Source organism: Schistocerca nitens, chromosome 11 (assembly GCF_023898315.1).
Source record: "Schistocerca nitens isolate TAMUIC-IGC-003100 chromosome 11, iqSchNite1.1, whole genome shotgun sequence".
In the NCBI taxonomy this organism is placed as follows: domain Eukaryota; kingdom Metazoa; phylum Arthropoda; class Insecta; order Orthoptera; family Acrididae; genus Schistocerca; species Schistocerca nitens.
Window position 1 is genome coordinate 114257681 of NC_064624.1, and position 18982 is coordinate 114276662.

General features: G+C 39.8%; 1 protein-coding gene across 1 annotated transcript in view; it reads right to left on the reverse strand.

The window, feature by feature from the left end:
* The window catches only part of LOC126212690 (cortactin-binding protein 2-like), a 101724-nt gene that overhangs the window by 41883 nt on the left and 40859 nt on the right, over positions 1 to 18982 (reverse strand). The window contains exons 3-4 of the mRNA XM_049940106.1: positions 11722 to 11871; positions 3343 to 3492 (exon numbers count right to left, since the gene is read on the reverse strand). Of these exons, the coding sequence (XP_049796063.1) occupies positions 3343 to 3492; positions 11722 to 11871 (300 nt within the window). The remainder of the gene's footprint in view (positions 1 to 3342; positions 3493 to 11721; positions 11872 to 18982) is intronic.

Below are 18982 nucleotides of genomic sequence, written 5' to 3' on the forward strand. Positions count from 1 at the left end.
CCAATAGGTTATCTCACGGTCACAACTTTCTCAAAAATACCTCATAGAGGTTTAATGTAATCACTGACTGCCATTTATGGTGGTCGGTGTTGCCATTACAAGCACTCCCTTTGGAGGAGCCCTCCTGCACCATTCCACCACATGTGGATGGCTGACTTGCAGCAAGGCTGTGCCCTGTGTTATGTGTCATTTGTATGGCTGCTTCGGTATCTTGGCATTTTCAGCTCTTAAGGAGGGAGGCAGAGCTTTAGTTGGTAAAGACATTTCCAGCTGGAGTACATCACAACCAGACACACATTATAGAATCAGGTATTGGATTTTAAGGTATACCCAGGACCAGATGTACAGTCAGATCACAATTTAGTTATGACAATGAGTGAAGTACATTTTAAGAGAGTTGTAAGCATAGGCTTCCGCGGCCGTTGTCTTCTTCAATAAAATTCTTCAGGGTATCAGACCGGATGGTCATAATTTTAAAATGCGCCAACGTTTCGGCCAGCGTTGCAACTAGCCTTCATCAGGGCCTTACGTTAACTCCTAAACGAACACACTTGGTTCCTTAAATAGCTGCACGAGAAAACCGTGTAGTTGCTTGATTGGCTGTAAAAGGAGGAGGAGGAGGGGTGAAAGGTATGCTTTATTGGTGTTTCCTTTATTATCTGTCATTGGCTGAAATAGCTGTTTTCTATTGGTCTTTATATTAATCCACCCCATTGGAGGAGACGGACGAATAGCGAACAGGTGATGGCTGTGACGTCACACTGTTTCCATGCTGTCCAGAAGCCGGCTGCGGCGTGCCATTGTTTGTGTACTCGCGACCACTACTGCGGCTCTCCGCGTGTCTGCATGGGCCGCCACGGCTCTGCCGCCGCTCCGTAACCCTGCTATTGCAGGCAGCCAAGACCTCGGAAGCTTGTACCCGTCCTCTCTATTCATGTTGGCGGGTCTTTTGGCTATTTCTATCGCCTCTCTTAATCTTTCTTTTGAAAGTGAGAGGCTGTTTTGCCAGGACGCGGGCTTCTTGAAAAAATATTGGTTTCCCGCACTCGTCTCGGTGTTCCGCCACTGCTGACTTAGTGTGTTGTTTCAGGCGGATACATCTTTCATGTTCCGAGAGCCTTGTCTTAATCGGACGTCCCGTCTCACCTATGTAGACCAATCCACACGCACAACCAATTTGATACACGCCAGCTGTGTGTAGTTTGTCAACTGCATCCTTGGTAGAACCGAGCATGTCTGATAATTTGTTTCTGCTTCGGAAAATTAGTTGGCGCATTTTAAAATTATGACGATGCGGTCTGATACCCTGAAGAATTTTATTGAAGAGTTTAAGAGAGTTGTTACGTGAATTCAGTGTGTAAATAAATAGGATACTGAAGTACACAGGAATGGAATGTGAATTTTAACTTCTATGAGGCTCTAGATAATGTGATAATGAATGGCGATCAAACGAATTTTCACGTTCGTCTATATAATCGATGAGAGACAATTCATAACAACAGACAGCCAGAAAAAGACATCCAAACACTACAGAAGTGACCAAGTGCTGGTAAGTGTGATAGCTTACGCACAATGAGCCAAACAGCTCATGAATCCAACTTACTGACAAAATTAACAACATCCAGAAGAATGGAAGACAAAGCTGATGATCTGTTTGAGGATGCTAAATTTGGAGTAATGGATCCAGGGAGGACAACTTGACCTTCAACCTTATAGTGGCAGGAATGTGTGAGAAAAATCAAGAGATATTTATTGGATTTGTATATCTTTACATGACATTTGACAGCATGAAACAGTGAATTTTTCTTCTCTAAAAGGTACGTATATGGTACAGCAGATAACATAGAATAAGAGCAATAATCAACAAGAATTGGTACTCTGAATCAAAGATGATTAAAGATAATGATGCAGGTAGTCTCCACAAATGTTCAGATGAACACTGAAGAATCATTGGTGGAATTGAAGAAACTTCCAGGAATTTAATTAAAACTGAAGGTGAAAACGATTTTGTTTAATAAAATTCACTGGTGATATTTCTGTGTTCACTGAAAGTCTCAATGAATCACCAGAGTTGATGAATGGAATAAATAGTTGAATGAACACTAAATCAGGATTAATGAATGGAAGAAAGAGGAAAGTATTGCAGAGTAGCAGAAATAACATTGGTGGCAATGTTTACATCGGAATTAAGGACCACGCAGTAGACTGCTTCTAGTGACTATTACACATGAAGCTAATTTACACTGAGGGACAGAGCGTGGTTGTTATAAGGAGTAATGTTGCATGGGAAAGCAGGAGATTCCTTGTAAAGTTACTAATACCAAGGATAGGCCTGAATTTGTATTGGATGTCCCTTAATGTATGTTTGGAGCACAGTACTGCATAAAAATTAATCGTGGATTATGGAAAAAAACAAGAGGGGAATCTAAGCATTCCAAATTTGGTGCTATAGAAGGATGTTTAAACTAGGTGAACTCATAACAGAACTGTGGAACGTCTCTGCACAACAGGTGAGGATATTGTGATATGTGGAAAACTGTGACAAGTACAAGGGTCAGCATAGTAAGTTATATTTGAAGGCATCAGGGAATAACTGCTGTGGCACTAGAGGTAGTTGTTGAGGTTAAAAACTGAAGGGAAAGACAGAGAGGAATGCATACCACAAATGACAGTGGATTCTGGGTGCTCATGGCACTGTAAATCTGTTGCTCACACAGACAGACACTTTGTCAACAGGAGGCAGAGTTTCTGTTTCGCATGTCTGTGGTTACTGGGACTGGCTGTTACAGCAGTGGGGCAACCAAGGTGGACCACTCCCTGACAAGCTAAGGCTCTGCTGACGTTTGCTTCAGGCTGGTGCTTGCAGAGTGTAATTTTTGTTACTAACAGAAACTTTATAGCAAATTATTGGGTTGTTTTTCCCGTCTCATTCCTGACGAGAACCAAAAATGGTCTCATAAATGTGTGTATGTGTGACCTCTGCTAGATCATTCCAATACATCTAGAGTAACATACAATTATCTCATTTGACATAGTGTTACACATTCAGTGCACTCATACTCTACCTGCCACTAAATTTTCTGTGGATGACATTGCATGAATTATTGCTGGCATTGGTTTGCTGATCTTGATGAGAATAAGTCACTGAACTGTTGACAATAGCTATTTTCTCTACCAACCTGTTCTTAATTAACCTCTCTCCCATGATACTATGATCTAGTCCTGAGGATACCACCCATGAATGTATGTTCTGATGCTTTTGAGTATTTATGTCTGATCTACCTTATAATGGTGTGTGTGTGTGTGTGTGTGTGTGTGTGTGTGTGTGTTGAGGGAACTCACCGCATTTGAGAGACAGTGCCCTCATCAGGTTGAGTAGTCGTGGGCTGCGCAGCAGCAGGTGTCTGGCGAGGTGCGCTGGCAGAGGTGGCGGCAGCGGCGGAGGTGGTGGTGGTTCTGGTTGTGGTACTCAGCTCCGTAACGACTGGTGCGCTGCACATACAGAGAGAGGCAGGGTGTGAGCTGGCTGGTGTTTCCTCGTGGGGATGTGGGGGTGCCTCCCTATGGCCAGCACTGCTGAGGGACCATCCACACACTGACAACTATATGGACGACATGTGCCACATATGGGGACAGGGCTCCCGTTAATACAAATGAATGACCAGATACAACATGTAGTTCAAAACAAAGTGCAGCCAGAAGGTACATACATTTGCAAAAACTCAATTACAGAATTACTGGAGAGGTCAGCTCAGGTATTATCACCATCAAATCTATACCAACGGCCTGAATTCCACTCCACCTAAATTGTATGCACCCACATAATGTTACAGTCTTACAGTCCCTCCGATCTCTTTTCAGTACGGGCATTTCACTCTACAAAATGGTTACTACGAGACACTACTTGAAGAAATTGATCTGTAATACTGAGTCCACAATCAGACTAATGTCACGATAATGTAAATATCACGAAACCTGGTATAATCAGGTGACAGCCTTCAACACTTGTAAACTCAAGTTTATTGCAATAAATGACATTCCAGAAACTTAAGTTTCAACTTGAAATTACATGACTAAGACATTTGTATTACAATTAAGCAACTATTGTCTCTTAAGTAAGTATGAAAGATCTTAAATATCATTTTGGCCACATGTAAGCATGTGTGTGCAAATGTTGAAATGACATAGCATAAAGTTTTGTGTTAGATGATTCAAACCCAGCAAGTAATAGGATTGTTAACTAAGGGCAATAATACATTACATATCCAAATATAGCTAGATGCGAATCAGAAATGTTGAGAAAGTATTTTGTACCTTTACTGGGATTTGAATCCAGCACCTATCATTGTTTTCTAACCACAAATATACATTAAACATCTGCTTAGACTAGCTGTAGCGCGGTTTGCATATGTCTGAAATGGAAATAACTTAATGGAAACTTCTGTGTGGAGTGGAAATCTAAGCCTGCATGCTGCATGCCTGCATGCATCATCGTTGTTGACTGCCCACAAGAAAATGTTTATTATCGAATTCCTTTTTGCCAGTTGCTACGAGTGACATGTCTTAACTTGAAATGATGGCTAGAAAAGTTTTGTGTGACAGTTGAAATCAACACCACCTATCATTGTTGAAAAGACACGTAGAGGCGATAAAAATCAAAATTACTTTTCTCCTTTGGTTTGATGAGCACATATTACTATTTCAAATGACACAATGAAATTATTTGCAGACAACCACGAATACAACGGATGCTAACTACTATGGACATATCCCTGGGAACAATTTCTTAGCACAAAAGACCTTTGTCACACCAGATGCATACTGTTACATTCTGAGGACTCATTAGCCTCTGATTGTACATTTTTTTCTAAGGACAAAACATTTTCATTTTATAAAGTTAAGGCCCAATGGCTCAAATGTCCACCCAACCATCCTGGTTTACATTTTCCTTTTTTTTTTTCTTAAACTGATAAATGCAAATGCTGTGACCTTTCCCTTGAAATGCCACTATCTATTTCCTTTCCCACATTTGAGTGCTGTAGATTCTGCTTCGTCTCTTATGGTCTTGCAGTCGATAGGACGTTTAACACTAAATTACTTCTTTCTTTTTTCCTCAATATTTGCTATTGAATTAAAGTGTTGCATGATGGTTAACTGGTCACATTTCATGACGTTTGCCAGTAATCAATTTGGCCGTACTGGTAAACCAACACATCAAGACAAACCAACTCAAAATTAGAAAATTATTTTCAGATTTGATTTGTTCAGCGCACTTACCACATACACGCACAAAATACTTTGAGCACCATTTTCAAAGGCTTAAACAACAATCTTCATGACCGTTAAGAGTACAACATTCAGTAAGTCACTCCAAGAATAATTTATAACTTCCAATAAAAAATTATGGCTGATAACTAAACTTATTGCAATATGCATCAATGTAGTACGCTACATAGAAAAAATCAGGACTATCTTACGCAATTGCACGATACTTTTTTTAGGCCTCCTTTTACCACCTGGAATTTATCTGGACGGATTATCTGTGCTACGTAAGCTACATTTACTGAAGACAAGTCTCGTCTTTGCAATAACCGGTGGTGTTAATAGTAACAGAAGAAACTACAATAATGAATGACCTCTTCAAAAAAACATTATATTGGATAAACAAAGCTGCTTAGTACCACCTCAAAGTAAAAAATAAATTTCTTCAGAAATTATAACAAAAGGAATCCACTTCGAGAAGAACAATGGACCCATTCTCAGAACAGCAACTGCTTATGATTGACTTCCTTATAAATCAAATGCATCTCTTCTCTTAGTAAAATTATATGCCCTAGCACCAAAATAAAGAACTAGAAAATAAGTAACTTTCCTTGACACAATACCACACTACTGCAGCTATTAATACAACGAAGGTACCAGGAGAACGTTCTGGAAGTTTGATTGATACTTGTCACCGAGTTTTGTTCTATGATCTAGTGTTGGTACAACCTAAACTCTTAGAAGATGACAGCTGCTCAGGTGGGAGAAACATTTCCTGCAAAAATTTCCATAGGCTACAATAATTCCAGCAAGGCAGCTGACAATTATGTGATTTTATTTCATCAATTACAAAATCAAGTCAAAAGTACACATTAGGTAGGTAAGGCCACTAGTGAAAGTTGATTATTGGTAAACAAGGAAAAGAATGTTTTGTAAAGGCTGTAATTAACCTCCAGGAAAAGGGAACACTCATCCAGTGAGGAGCATCCTCCGCTAACAACAAAACAATGGCACTGGACTGAAAGTTTGGTGGTCTGTTAAAATGGCTCTAGCTTCATATGATTAAGCTCTGTGTTCGAGTCACTGATCAGCCGAACACTAAACAACTATGAAAAGACCCTCTTAGCTTCTGATGGGTTCAGTTAAACAACATAGTCCGACAATTAGAAGCTCACCATCAATCTTACCTATACCAGAAATTTTATTTCATTACTGAACCAATCATCATGTAGATTATGTAGAGTGCTGTATCTGTCGTATGTAGAGTCTTTTATCTGTCATGGAAATTCCTTGATAACGTATACATATTTCAGTTATGTGAACTTTTGGAACAAAGTTTAAATTAAGCTTGTTAATGTAAATAACTACTGGAATGATTATTATGTAATGCACTGTAAATGACTTGGTCCATAGTTAGGGAATGCAGAGTTGAATGTAAAAAATTTGGGGAATCCCTGCAGCTACAGAAGTAGCCTGACAGAATGGAAAAGGTGTCGTTCACGCAAGCGGCAACTCGTCCCTTGCGACGGCTAAGGAGTCTGGCTTGAGCAGTGCTGTGGTTAATATCTCGCTAGCAGTAGCGGAACATTGTGGCTCATTCTTGCAGTTTTGAGGCAGAGGAGCTAAGAGCGTTACTTATGCACCTTTGATTCTGCATTTGGTGATACCATGTATAATGGCACGGTTTTCGGCCCTGCAAAAATATAATTCAGAAGACCTACAACATGGCGAGGCCAACAGTACTGCCATGACTACATCGCCGTCATGTTAACAGCCACTGCAAATCACGCCACCAGTGCCACCAGCCTTCCACCAAAATGTTTATATTTGGCACTCTGTAAATGGACCAGGTATTTGTGAAATTTGGTTGATTTTAATAATAATTGTGGTATTGCTAAAAGCTGTATCTTTCACCTGTGATTATCCCAAATCACAAACGTCACCAGGAATCCTATCCTAGTGAATTTAATTCCAAGTGTGCTAATTTATTATGAAAAGACTATTCAGAAATAGGTGTGATTACTTTCTGATGTGTGGAGTTGTGTTTAAAGTTCAGTTTTATAGTTTGAGAAATACTACACTGCCAGTGTGGTTTTCAATTTATCTGCAATCATTTTCTTAAATAATTTGCCTTACTTAAAAAAGTACCAGTAAATAGTAAAGTTGTTAGTTAAAAGAATAATAATATTGAATACAAGTAAAAAAGATTATTAATTATGCACTTTGATCAGAATTACAAAGCTTTATCACTGTTCATTTTATGTGTAGGTGTTTGAACTTGAATTTAAAATTGTTTTGGCATTTGCACAGTCAACCATATTTTGAGAAGGTTAAAAGACTGCTTTTCAAAGCACACTTGTTATTTGAAGAGTTATAGTTTGTTGTGCTTCACTTAATGAATAATTATTCATGACAATACTCACAATTTCCCATACACACTTGAGTAGTTTTGTTAATGAGCATGGTTCATCAAACCATTAAAGTTTAATAGCCCTCATGTGCTAGGCTAGTTGGTTAATGAAGCAAAGCAAAGGTCCCTCCAGAGCCACTGTAGTTAGATTTGCTTTCTGTTTAATTGCTTCAAACTGAGCTCAAGAAAGAAATATTTACTGTGTTAGCTATTTTAATGCAAGCTGGTTCATGTAATGGCATAGAGAAACTCTACTAAGCAATGATGTTATAGAGTATGATCATAATAAACCCCAATTTAAATCAGAATCATTTCATGCTCTGCCCTGTTTAGTAATGCTATTAGTATCATGTGTGTTGGTGACCGGTTGTATTAACTGCTGCATCTAGTTCATTCAAGGTACATCGTCTTCACTTCCAAGTTAGTACTACATTTATCTGCAAGGTTAGGTTACTGTGTTCTAGTGCAAACAGATGTCAAGAAAGAGTTTAGTAGGTGTTAAGCAAAGTTAGGTTAGCCCTAGCACTGCCTTGAGCTTTATTACATTGTTTGACAAAAATGCCTAATTAGGCTGGCAACTGATATTAATATGTAATATTACGACTTGCTTTTGTGCTGGAGAACATCTGTTCCTCACCCACCTGTTTAGTGTTGGTTATACTCTGCTGGAGTGTTTTGGAAGTGAATCCCAGTCAAACAGATTGTTTGTTCTGTTCCCATTAGGTTATCTCACGGTCACAACTTTCTCAAAAATACCTCATAGAGGTTTAATGTAATCACTGACTGCCATTTATGGTGGTCGGTGTTGCCATTACAAGCACTCCCTTTGGAGGAGCCCTCCTGCACCATTCCACCACATGTGGATGGCTGACTTGCAGCAAGGCTGTGCCCTGTGTTCTGTGACATTTGTATGGCTGCTTCGGTATCTTGGCATTTTCAGCTCTTAAGGAGGGAGGCAGAGCTTTAGTTGGTAAAGACATTTCCAGCTGGAGTACATCACAACCAGACACACATTATAGAATCAGGTATTGGATTTTAAGGTATACCCAGGACCAGATGTACAGTCAGATCACAATTTAGTTATGACAATGAGTGAAGTACATTTTAAGAGAGTTGTAAGCATAGGCTTCCGCGGCCGTTGTCTTCTTCAATAAAATTCTTCAGGGTATCAGACCGGATGGTCATAATTTTAAAATGCGCCAACGTTTCGGCCAGCGTTGCAACTAGCCTTCATCAGGGCCTTACGTTAACTCCTAAACGAACACACTTGGTTCCTTAAATAGCTGCACGAGAAAACCGTGTAGTTGCTTGATTGGCTGTAAAAGGAGGAGGAGGAGGGGTGAAAGGTATGCTTTATTGGTGTTTCCTTTATTATCTGTCATTGGCTGAAATAGCTGTTTTCTATTGGTCTTTATATTAATCCACCCCATTGGAGGAGACGGACGAATAGCGAACAGGTGATGGCTGTGACGTCACACTGTTTCCATGCTGTCCAGAAGCCGGCTGCGGCGTGCCATTGTTTGTGTACTCGCGACCACTACTGCGGCTCTCCGCGTGTCTGCATGGGCCGCCACGGCTCTGCCGCCGCTCCGTAACCCTGCTATTGCAGGCAGCCAAGACCTCGGAAGCTTGTACCCGTCCTCTCTATTCATGTTGGCGGGTCTTTTGGCTATTTCTATCGCCTCTCTTAATCTTTCTTTTGAAAGTGAGAGGCTGTTTTGCCAGGACGCGGGCTTCTTGAAAAAATATTGGTTTCCCGCACTCGTCTCGGTGTTCCGCCACTGCTGACTTAGTGTGTTGTTTCAGGCGGATACATCTTTCATGTTCCGAGAGCCTTGTCTTAATCGGACGTCCCGTCTCACCTATGTAGACCAATCCACACGCACAACCAATTTGATACACGCCAGCTGTGTGTAGTTTGTCAACTGCATCCTTGGTAGAACCGAGCATGTCTGATAATTTGTTTCTGCTTCGGAAAATTAGTTGGCGCATTTTAAAATTATGACGATGCGGTCTGATACCCTGAAGAATTTTATTGAAGAGTTTAAGAGAGTTGTTACGTGAATTCAGTGTGTAAATAAATAGGATACTGAAGTACACAGGAATGGAATGTGAATTTTAACTTCTATGAGGCTCTAGATAATGTGATAATGAATGGCGATCAAACGAATTTTCACGTTCGTCTATATAATCGATGAGAGACAATTCATAACAACAGACAGCCAGAAAAAGACATCCAAACACTACAGAAGTGACCAAGTGCTGGTAAGTGTGATAGCTTACGCACAATGAGCCAAACAGCTCATGAATCCAACTTACTGACAAAATTAACAACATCCAGAAGAATGGAAGACAAAGCTGATGATCTGTTTGAGGATGCTAAATTTGGAGTAATGGATCCAGGGAGGACAACTTGACCTTCAACCTTATAGTGGCAGGAATGTGTGAGAAAAATCAAGAGATATTTATTGGATTTGTATATCTTTACATGACATTTGACAGCATGAAACAGTGAATTTTTCTTCTCTAAAAGGTACGTATATGGTACAGCAGATAACATAGAATAAGAGCAATAATCAACAAGAATTGGTACTCTGAATCAAAGATGATTAAAGATAATGATGCAGGTAGTCTCCACAAATGTTCAGATGAACACTGAAGAATCATTGGTGGAATTGAAGAAACTTCCAGGAATTTAATTAAAACTGAAGGTGAAAACGATTTTGTTTAATAAAATTCACTGGTGATATTTCTGTGTTCACTGAAAGTCTCAATGAATCACCAGAGTTGATGAATGGAATAAATAGTTGAATGAACACTAAATCAGGATTAATGAATGGAAGAAAGAGGAAAGTATTGCAGAGTAGCAGAAATAACATTGGTGGCAATGTTTACATCGGAATTAAGGACCACGCAGTAGACTGCTTCTAGTGACTATTACACATGAAGCTAATTTACACTGAGGGACAGAGCGTGGTTGTTATAAGGAGTAATGTTGCATGGGAAAGCAGGAGATTCCTTGTAAAGTTACTAATACCAAGGATAGGCCTGAATTTGTATTGGATGTCCCTTAATGTATGTTTGGAGCACAGTACTGCATAAAAATTAATCGTGGATTATGGAAAAAAACAAGAGGGGAATCTAAGCATTCCAAATTTGGTGCTATAGAAGGATGTTTAAACTAGGTGAACTCATAACAGAACTGTGGAACGTCTCTGCACAACAGGTGAGGATATTGTGATATGTGGAAAACTGTGACAAGTACAAGGGTCAGCATAGTAAGTTATATTTGAAGGCATCAGGGAATAACTGCTGTGGCACTAGAGGTAGTTGTTGAGGTTAAAAACTGAAGGGAAAGACAGAGAGGAATGCATACCACAAATGACAGTGGATTCTGGGTGCTCATGGCACTGTAAATCTGTTGCTCACACAGACAGACACTTTGTCAACAGGAGGCAGAGTTTCTGTTTCGCATGTCTGTGGTTACTGGGACTGGCTGTTACAGCAGTGGGGCAACCAAGGTGGACCACTCCCTGACAAGCTAAGGCTCTGCTGACGTTTGCTTCAGGCTGGTGCTTGCAGAGTGTAATTTTTGTTACTAACAGAAACTTTATAGCAAATTATTGGGTTGTTTTTCCCGTCTCATTCCTGACGAGAACCAAAAATGGTCTCATAAATGTGTGTATGTGTGACCTCTGCTAGATCATTCCAATACATCTAGAGTAACATACAATTATCTCATTTGACATAGTGTTACACATTCAGTGCACTCATACTCTACCTGCCACTAAATTTTCTGTGGATGACATTGCATGAATTATTGCTGGCATTGGTTTGCTGATCTTGATGAGAATAAGTCACTGAACTGTTGACAATAGCTATTTTCTCTACCAACCTGTTCTTAATTAACCTCTCTCCCATGATACTATGATCTAGTCCTGAGGATACCACCCATGAATGTATGTTCTGATGCTTTTGAGTATTTATGTCTGATCTACCTTATAATGGTGTGGTGTGTGTGTGTGTGTGTGTGTGTTGAGGGAACTCACCGCATTTGAGAGACAGTGGCCTCATCAGGTTGAGTAGTCGTGGGCTGCGCAGCAGCAGGTGTCTGGCGAGGTGCGCTGGCAGAGGTGGCGGCAGCGGCGGAGGTGGTGGTGGTTCTGGTTGTGGTACTCAGCTCCGTAACGACTGGTGCGCTGCACATACAGAGAGAGGCAGGGTGTGAGCTGGCTGGTGTTTCCTCGTGGGGATGTGGGGGTGCCTCCCTATGGCCAGCACTGCTGAGGGACCATCCACACACTGGCAACTATATGGACGACATGTGCCACATATGGGGACAGGGCTCCCGTTAATACAAATGAATGACCAGATACAACATGTAGTTCAAAACAAAGTGCAGCCAGAAGGTACATACATTTGCAAAAACTCAATTACAGAATTACTGGAGAGGTCAGCTCAGGTATTATCACCATCAAATCTATACCAACGGCCTGAATTCCACTCCACCTAAATTGTATGCGCCCACATAATGTTACAGTCTTACAGTCCCTCCGATCTCTTTTCAGTACGGGCATTTCACTCTACAAAATGGTTACTACGAGACACTACTTGAAGAAATTGATCTGTAATACTGAGTCCACAATCAGACTAATGTCACGATAATGTAAATATCACGAAACCTGGTATAATCAGGTGACAGTCTTCAACACTTGTAAACTCAAGTTTATTGCAATAAATGACATTCCAGAAACTTAAGTTTCAACTTGAAATTACATGACTAAGACATTTGTATTACAATTAAGCAACTATTGTCTCTTAAGTAAGTATGAAAGATCTTAAATATCATTTTGGCCACATGTAAGCATGTGTGTGCAAATGCTGAAATGACATAGCATAAAGTTTTGTGTTAGATGATTCAAACCCAGCAAGTAATAGGATTGTTAACTAAGGGCAATAATACATTACATATCCAAATATAGCTAGATGCGAATCAGAAATGTTGAGAAAGTATTTTGTACCTTTACTGGGATTTGAATCCAGCACCTATCATTGTTTTCTAACCACAAATACACATTAAACATCTGCTCAGACTAGCTGTAGCGTGATTTGCATATGTCTGAAACGGAAATAACTTAATGGAAACTTCTGTGTGGAGTGGAAATCTAAGCCTGCATGCTGCATGCCTGCATGCATCATCGTTGTTGACTGCACACAAGAAAATGTTTATTATCGAATTCCTTTTTGCCAGTTGCTACGAGTGACATGTCTTAACTTGAAATGATGGCTTGAAAAGTTTTGTGTGACAGTTGAAATCAACACCACCCATCATTGTTGAAAAGACACGTAGAGGCGATAAAAATCAAAATTACTTTTCTCCTTTGGTTTGATGAGCACATATTACTATTTCAAATGACACAATGAAATTATTTGCAGACAACCACGAATACAACGGATGCTAACTACTATGGACATATCCCTGGGAACAATTTCTTAGCACAAAAGACCTTTGTCACACCAGATGCATACTGTTACATTCTGAGGACTCATTAGCCTCTGATTGTACATTTTTTTCTAAGGACAAAACATTTTCATTTTATAAAGTTAAGGCCCAATGGCTCAAATGTCCACCCAACCATCCTGGTTTACATTTTCCTTTTTTTTTTCTTAAACTTATCAATGCAAATGCTGTGACCTTTCCCTTGAAATGCCACTATCTATTTCCTTTCCCACATTTGAGTGCTGTAGATTCTGCTTCGTCTCTTATGGTCTTGCAGTCGATAGGACGTTTAACACTAAATTACTCCTTTCTTTCTTCCGCAATATTTGCTATTGAATTAAAGTGTTGCATGATGGTTAACTGGTCACATTTCATGACGTTTGCCAGTAATCAATTGGGCCATACTGGTAAACCACCACATCAAGACAAACCAACTCAAAATTAGAAAATTATTTTCAGATTTGATTTGTTCAGCGCACTTACCACATACACGCACAAAATACTTTGTGCACCATTTTCAAAGGCTTAAACAACAATCTTCATGACCGTCAAGAGTACAACATTCAGTAAGTCAGTAAGTCACTTCCAATAAAAAATTATGGCTGATAACTAAACTTATTGCAACCTGTATGAGAACATGTAAAACAAAATCTCTATGATCTTATAAATGAATCTACTTGTTTCAGTAAAATTATGGGTGGCCCTTTTAGGCAATATGCATCAATGTAGTACGCTACATAGAAAAAATTATGGTCTAACTTACGCAATTGCACGATACTTTTTTTAGGCCTCCTTTTACCACCTGGAATTTATCTGGAGGGATTATCTGTGCTACGTAAGCTACGTTTACTGAAGACAAGTCTCGTCTTTGCAATAACCGGTGGTGTTAATAGTAACAGAAGAAACTACAATAATGAATGACCTCTTCAAAAAAACATTATATTGGATAAACAAAGCTGCTTAGTACCACCTCAAAGTAAAAAATAAATTTCTTCAGAAATTATAACAAAAGGAATCCACTTCGAGAAGAACAATGGACCCATTCTCAGAACAGCAACTGCGTATGATTGACTTCCTTATAAATCAAATGCATCTCTTCTCTTAGTAAAATTATATGCCCTAGCACCAAAATAAAGAACTAGAAAATAATTAACTTTCCTTGACACAATACCACACTACTGCAGCTATTAATACAACGAAGGTACCAGGAGAACGTTCTGGAAGTTTGATTGATACTTGTCACCGAGTTTTGTTCTATGATCTAGTGTTGGTGCAACCTAAACTCTTAGAAGATGACAGCTGCTCAGGTGGGAGAAACATTTCCTGCAAAAATTTCCATAGGCTACAATAATTCCAGCAAGGCAGCTGACAATTATGTGATTTTATTTCATCGATTACAAAATCAAGTCAAAAGTACACATTAGGTAGGTAAGGCCACTAGTGAAAGTTGATTATTGGTAAACAAGGAAAAGAATGTTTTGTAAAGGCTGTAATTAACCTCCAGGAAAAGGGAACGCTCATCCAGTGAGGAGCATCCTCCGCTAACAACAAAACAATGGCACTGGACTGAAAGTTTGGTGGTCTGTTAAAATGGCTCTAGCTTCATATGATTAAGCTCTGTGTTCGAGTCACTGATCAGCCAAACACTAAACAACTATGAAAAGACCCTCTTAGCTTCTGTTGAGTTCAGTTAAACAACATAGTCCGACAATTAGAAGCTCACCATCAACCTTTCCTATACCAGAAATTTTATTTCATTACTGAACCAATGATCATGTAGTCACGGCACACTTATTTTAACTTGCAATGTTGAAAATGTTGGTGCCGAACTGAGAATCTAACTCAGGTGTATCTTTCTGCCATTTTGAACACTTTTCGGACGATACAGTTCCATCATTTTGTTGTGTCTGCAACATTCCATAATCATCCTGGTTTCAATGAAAGGCAAAGGTGTCAGGTTTTAAATACTAGTTGGGTACAAAAATTTTTACTGTGCAATTTCAAGTTTTAGCATTCGCACTGCAAGTAATAGGTGAAAAGCAATTATGATTTTTAGCATTTGTGCATGCAATGTCAACAATAACACTTTGTGCCGGTTATGACTCTGAATCAGGCACAGATCTTTTTGGCCTATCATTTCAGATTTATAAATTCCACTCCTAGTGACTGGTGGAGAAGTATTTGACAGTGAACACCTCTTTGTGTGTAGTCAGTGGTGGTAGCATGTACAGGGTTAAGAGTCCCAGTCAGCACAGAACCCTTCCTCGCATAATTTCTAGTTCAGACACAAGCATATCTCACTAGTGGTGAAATAAACTGACATTGTGCATCTATATGTGGCTAGAAAACAACATGATATGTGCTGGGTTTGGAACGCAGTGACGGAATACTTTGTTGTATAATCATTTCAGTTTCATCATCCCTCTAGTGGTGAAAAATTTCGATACATAAAGTTATAAGATTTTATTGTGCGTCATTCACAATCCCTGTCCAAAACAAAACCTTACGCCTCATCATATCAAGTTCGAACAAGCGCAATGCTGTTACATGTGGTTAAAATGACAGTTAAGATCTCTCATGCTTTGTTAGCAAAGACAGTAGTGACCGGATTGGAGTCCTAGGTTCCAGTCCCATACAGAACCATGTAGTTTGAAGCGGAATCTTGCTTTTTGAAATGTCATTTATTGTAATTAACTTTATTTTACAAGCACTGAGGACCGCCATCTCTGGTAATGGGTTTTCTGATAATTACGTTATTGTGGTATTGGTTTTCATATGGACAATAGCAGGAAAAGGCAGTTTTCTCTAGTGGTCTCTTGTAGTAATGATTTTGTGTAGTGAAACGACTGTATGAGAAAGAGAACACCCTAACTGCAAGACAGTTACGTGGCTGCATACAAACCAGGTGCAATGCAGTTCAGGTTGTTTGGATACAACTGAGCATAGTAACACATGCATATAAATCAGGCACGACACTCGTCTGGCTGCGAAATTTTTTTTAATGTAATTAATGTTATACTTTTGATCATCAGACATCGTTCAAAGCCTGTTTTAAAAACTGGCCTTTGAAAGGTACAGAAAACAAAATTGTTGACAGTGTGTTTCAAGCTGAGCTGGGGAAGGAATTTAGTACAGCAGACAGTGCAGCAAGGTGAAACTCTTGATTTGACACCGGAAAGAGGCTGTGGCTGTGCAACAGTTACTTGTCATAACCGTATTACCACATTCATCTAAATTTCATTCATTAAATATGGTTGACAGAAATTTAAACATTTTTCAAGTGAGCATCCTCACTTTGTAAGCACATATGAAACCACGAGGTAGTTAATGTAAGCTGTGTCATTCCCCAATCCAATCATGGGAAAACAAACACTAACGTCTGTCTGTCTGTCTGTCTGTGTGTGTGTGTGTGTGTGTGTGTGTGTGTGTGTGTGTGTGTGTGTGTGTAGGGGGGGGGGGTGGAGGCGATGAGCAATGTTTGTGATTGATGATACTGCAGTCCGTAAGTTGTGCTGTGAACTTGCTACTGAAATAAAATTAAGTTTGTCCTCGACATACAGTAAATGGTTGTAATGGCTCCGAGTACTATGGGACAGGGAATCGAACCCGGGAACCCAGGCGCGGGAAGCGAGAATGCTACCGCACGACCACGAGTTGCGGACCCACATACAGTAGGCATGAACTGTAAATTCCGTGAGAATCTAATGTCTAGAAGGCCTGGCATGGATACACGGGGGAGGAGGTTGTGAGATATCCTCCCCAAGAAATGGGAAAAAACTGTATCACTCCACTGTATGAATTAAAAAATAATTCTATATAAAAACAAGGATGAGGTGACTTACCGAACGAAAGCGCTGGCAGGTCGATAGACACACAAACAAACACAAACATACACACAAAATTCAAGCTTTCGCAACCAACGGTTGCCTCGTCAGGTAAGAGGGAAGGAGAGGGAAAGACGAAAGGATGTGGGTTTTAAGGGAGAGGGTAAGGAGTCATTCCAATCCCGGGAGCGGAAAGACTTACCTTAGGGGGAAAAAAGGACAGGTATACACTCGCGCACACACACACATATCCATCCACACATACAGACACAAGCAGACATGTTTAAAGACAAATAGTTTGGGCAGAGATGTCAGTCGAGGTGGAAGTGTAGAGGCAAAGAAGTTGTTGAAAGACAGGTGAGGTATGAGTGGCGGCAACTTGAAAACCCAGAAATAATTCTGCTTACATGCGGTTTTATACATCTTATTTCAATTATTATTAAAACCTGAGGCACCTATGGTGTATAAAGTTTTGAGTGTGACACTAAGTATAATTTTTGAGGGGGAGTTGTGGCGGGGGGCAAGTGGAATCAGTGAAAGACCAAGGTAGTTCCAGAACCAAATAATGTATGTGTGTCTGCAGCTGACACCCAATAGTGTGGGAAGTATGAGGTCGTGAACTAGATGAAGATCACTAATTACGACAACAATCTAATATACGTCAGCAAGAGAATTTGTAAAATATACACAAAGAATACTGTTAGTAAAAAGATTACTGTTAACAAAAACTTTTTCAAACTTAGGACCTTGGTCATCAGAACGAGTTTGGAGTAATGTAGAGAAATATATTTCTCGTGGTGCGAGAGATGTGAGCAGCCATGCACTGGAGCACCGATGCTTACTTCTCCCAGTTTTCTGAGCACCTTCCATACAAGCCGTGACAGCAGACGATTATTCTTTTATGTAACAGTAAAGGAAACAAAAGAAAAATTCGGAGTAGGTATTAAAGTCCATGGAGAAGAAATAAAAACTTTGAGGTTCGCCGATTACATTGTAATTCTGTCAGAGACAGCAAAGGACTTGGAAGAGCAGTTGAACGGAATGGACAGTCTCTCGAAAGGAGAATATAAGATGAACGTCAACAAAAGCAAAACGAGGATAATGGAATGTAGTAGAATTAAATCATGTGTTGTTGAGGAATCAGATTAGGAAACAAGACGCTTAAAGTAGTAAATGAGTTTTGCTGTTTGGGGAGAAAAATAACTGATGATGGTCGAAGTAGAGAGGATATAAAATGTAGACTGGCAATGGCAAGGAAAGCGTTTCTGAAGAAGAGAAATCTGTTAAAAATCGAATATTGATTTAAGTGTCAGGAAGTCGTTTCTGAAAGTATTTGTATGGAGTGTAGCCAATTATGGAAGTGAAACATGGACGATAAATAGTTTGGACAAGAAGAGAATAGACGCTTTCGAAATGTGGTGCTACAGAAGAATGCTGAAGATTAGATGGGTAGATCACATAACTAATGAGGAGGTATTGAATAGAATTGGGGAGGAGTAGTTTGTGGCACAACTTGACAAGAAGAAGGAACCGGTTGGTAGGACATGTTCTGAGGCATCAAGGGATCACAAATTAAGCATTGGAGGGCAGCGTGGAGGGTAAAAATCGTAGAGGGAGACCAAGAGATGAATACACTAAGCAGATTCAGAAGGATGTAGGTTGCAGTAGGTACTGGGAGATGAAGCTTGCACAGGGTAGAGTAGCATGGAGAGCTGCATCAAACCAGTCTCAGGACTGAAGACAACAACAACAACAACATTCCCTTACAGCAATTAAAATCCCTTATGTTCTGTTTGGATTTGGAGAGAACGAAGAATTAAGTTCGGATACTTGCTGACATGGCTTGCACACAGAAATAAACTATGCAACAGAGACAAAGCTGTAGTACTGAGGTGTGAATAGCGAATACTCTGATAATCTGCTTTTCTGCACGACGAAAATTCCACAGGTCAACATCAGTAATCTAAATTTGTGAGAATGTTGCCA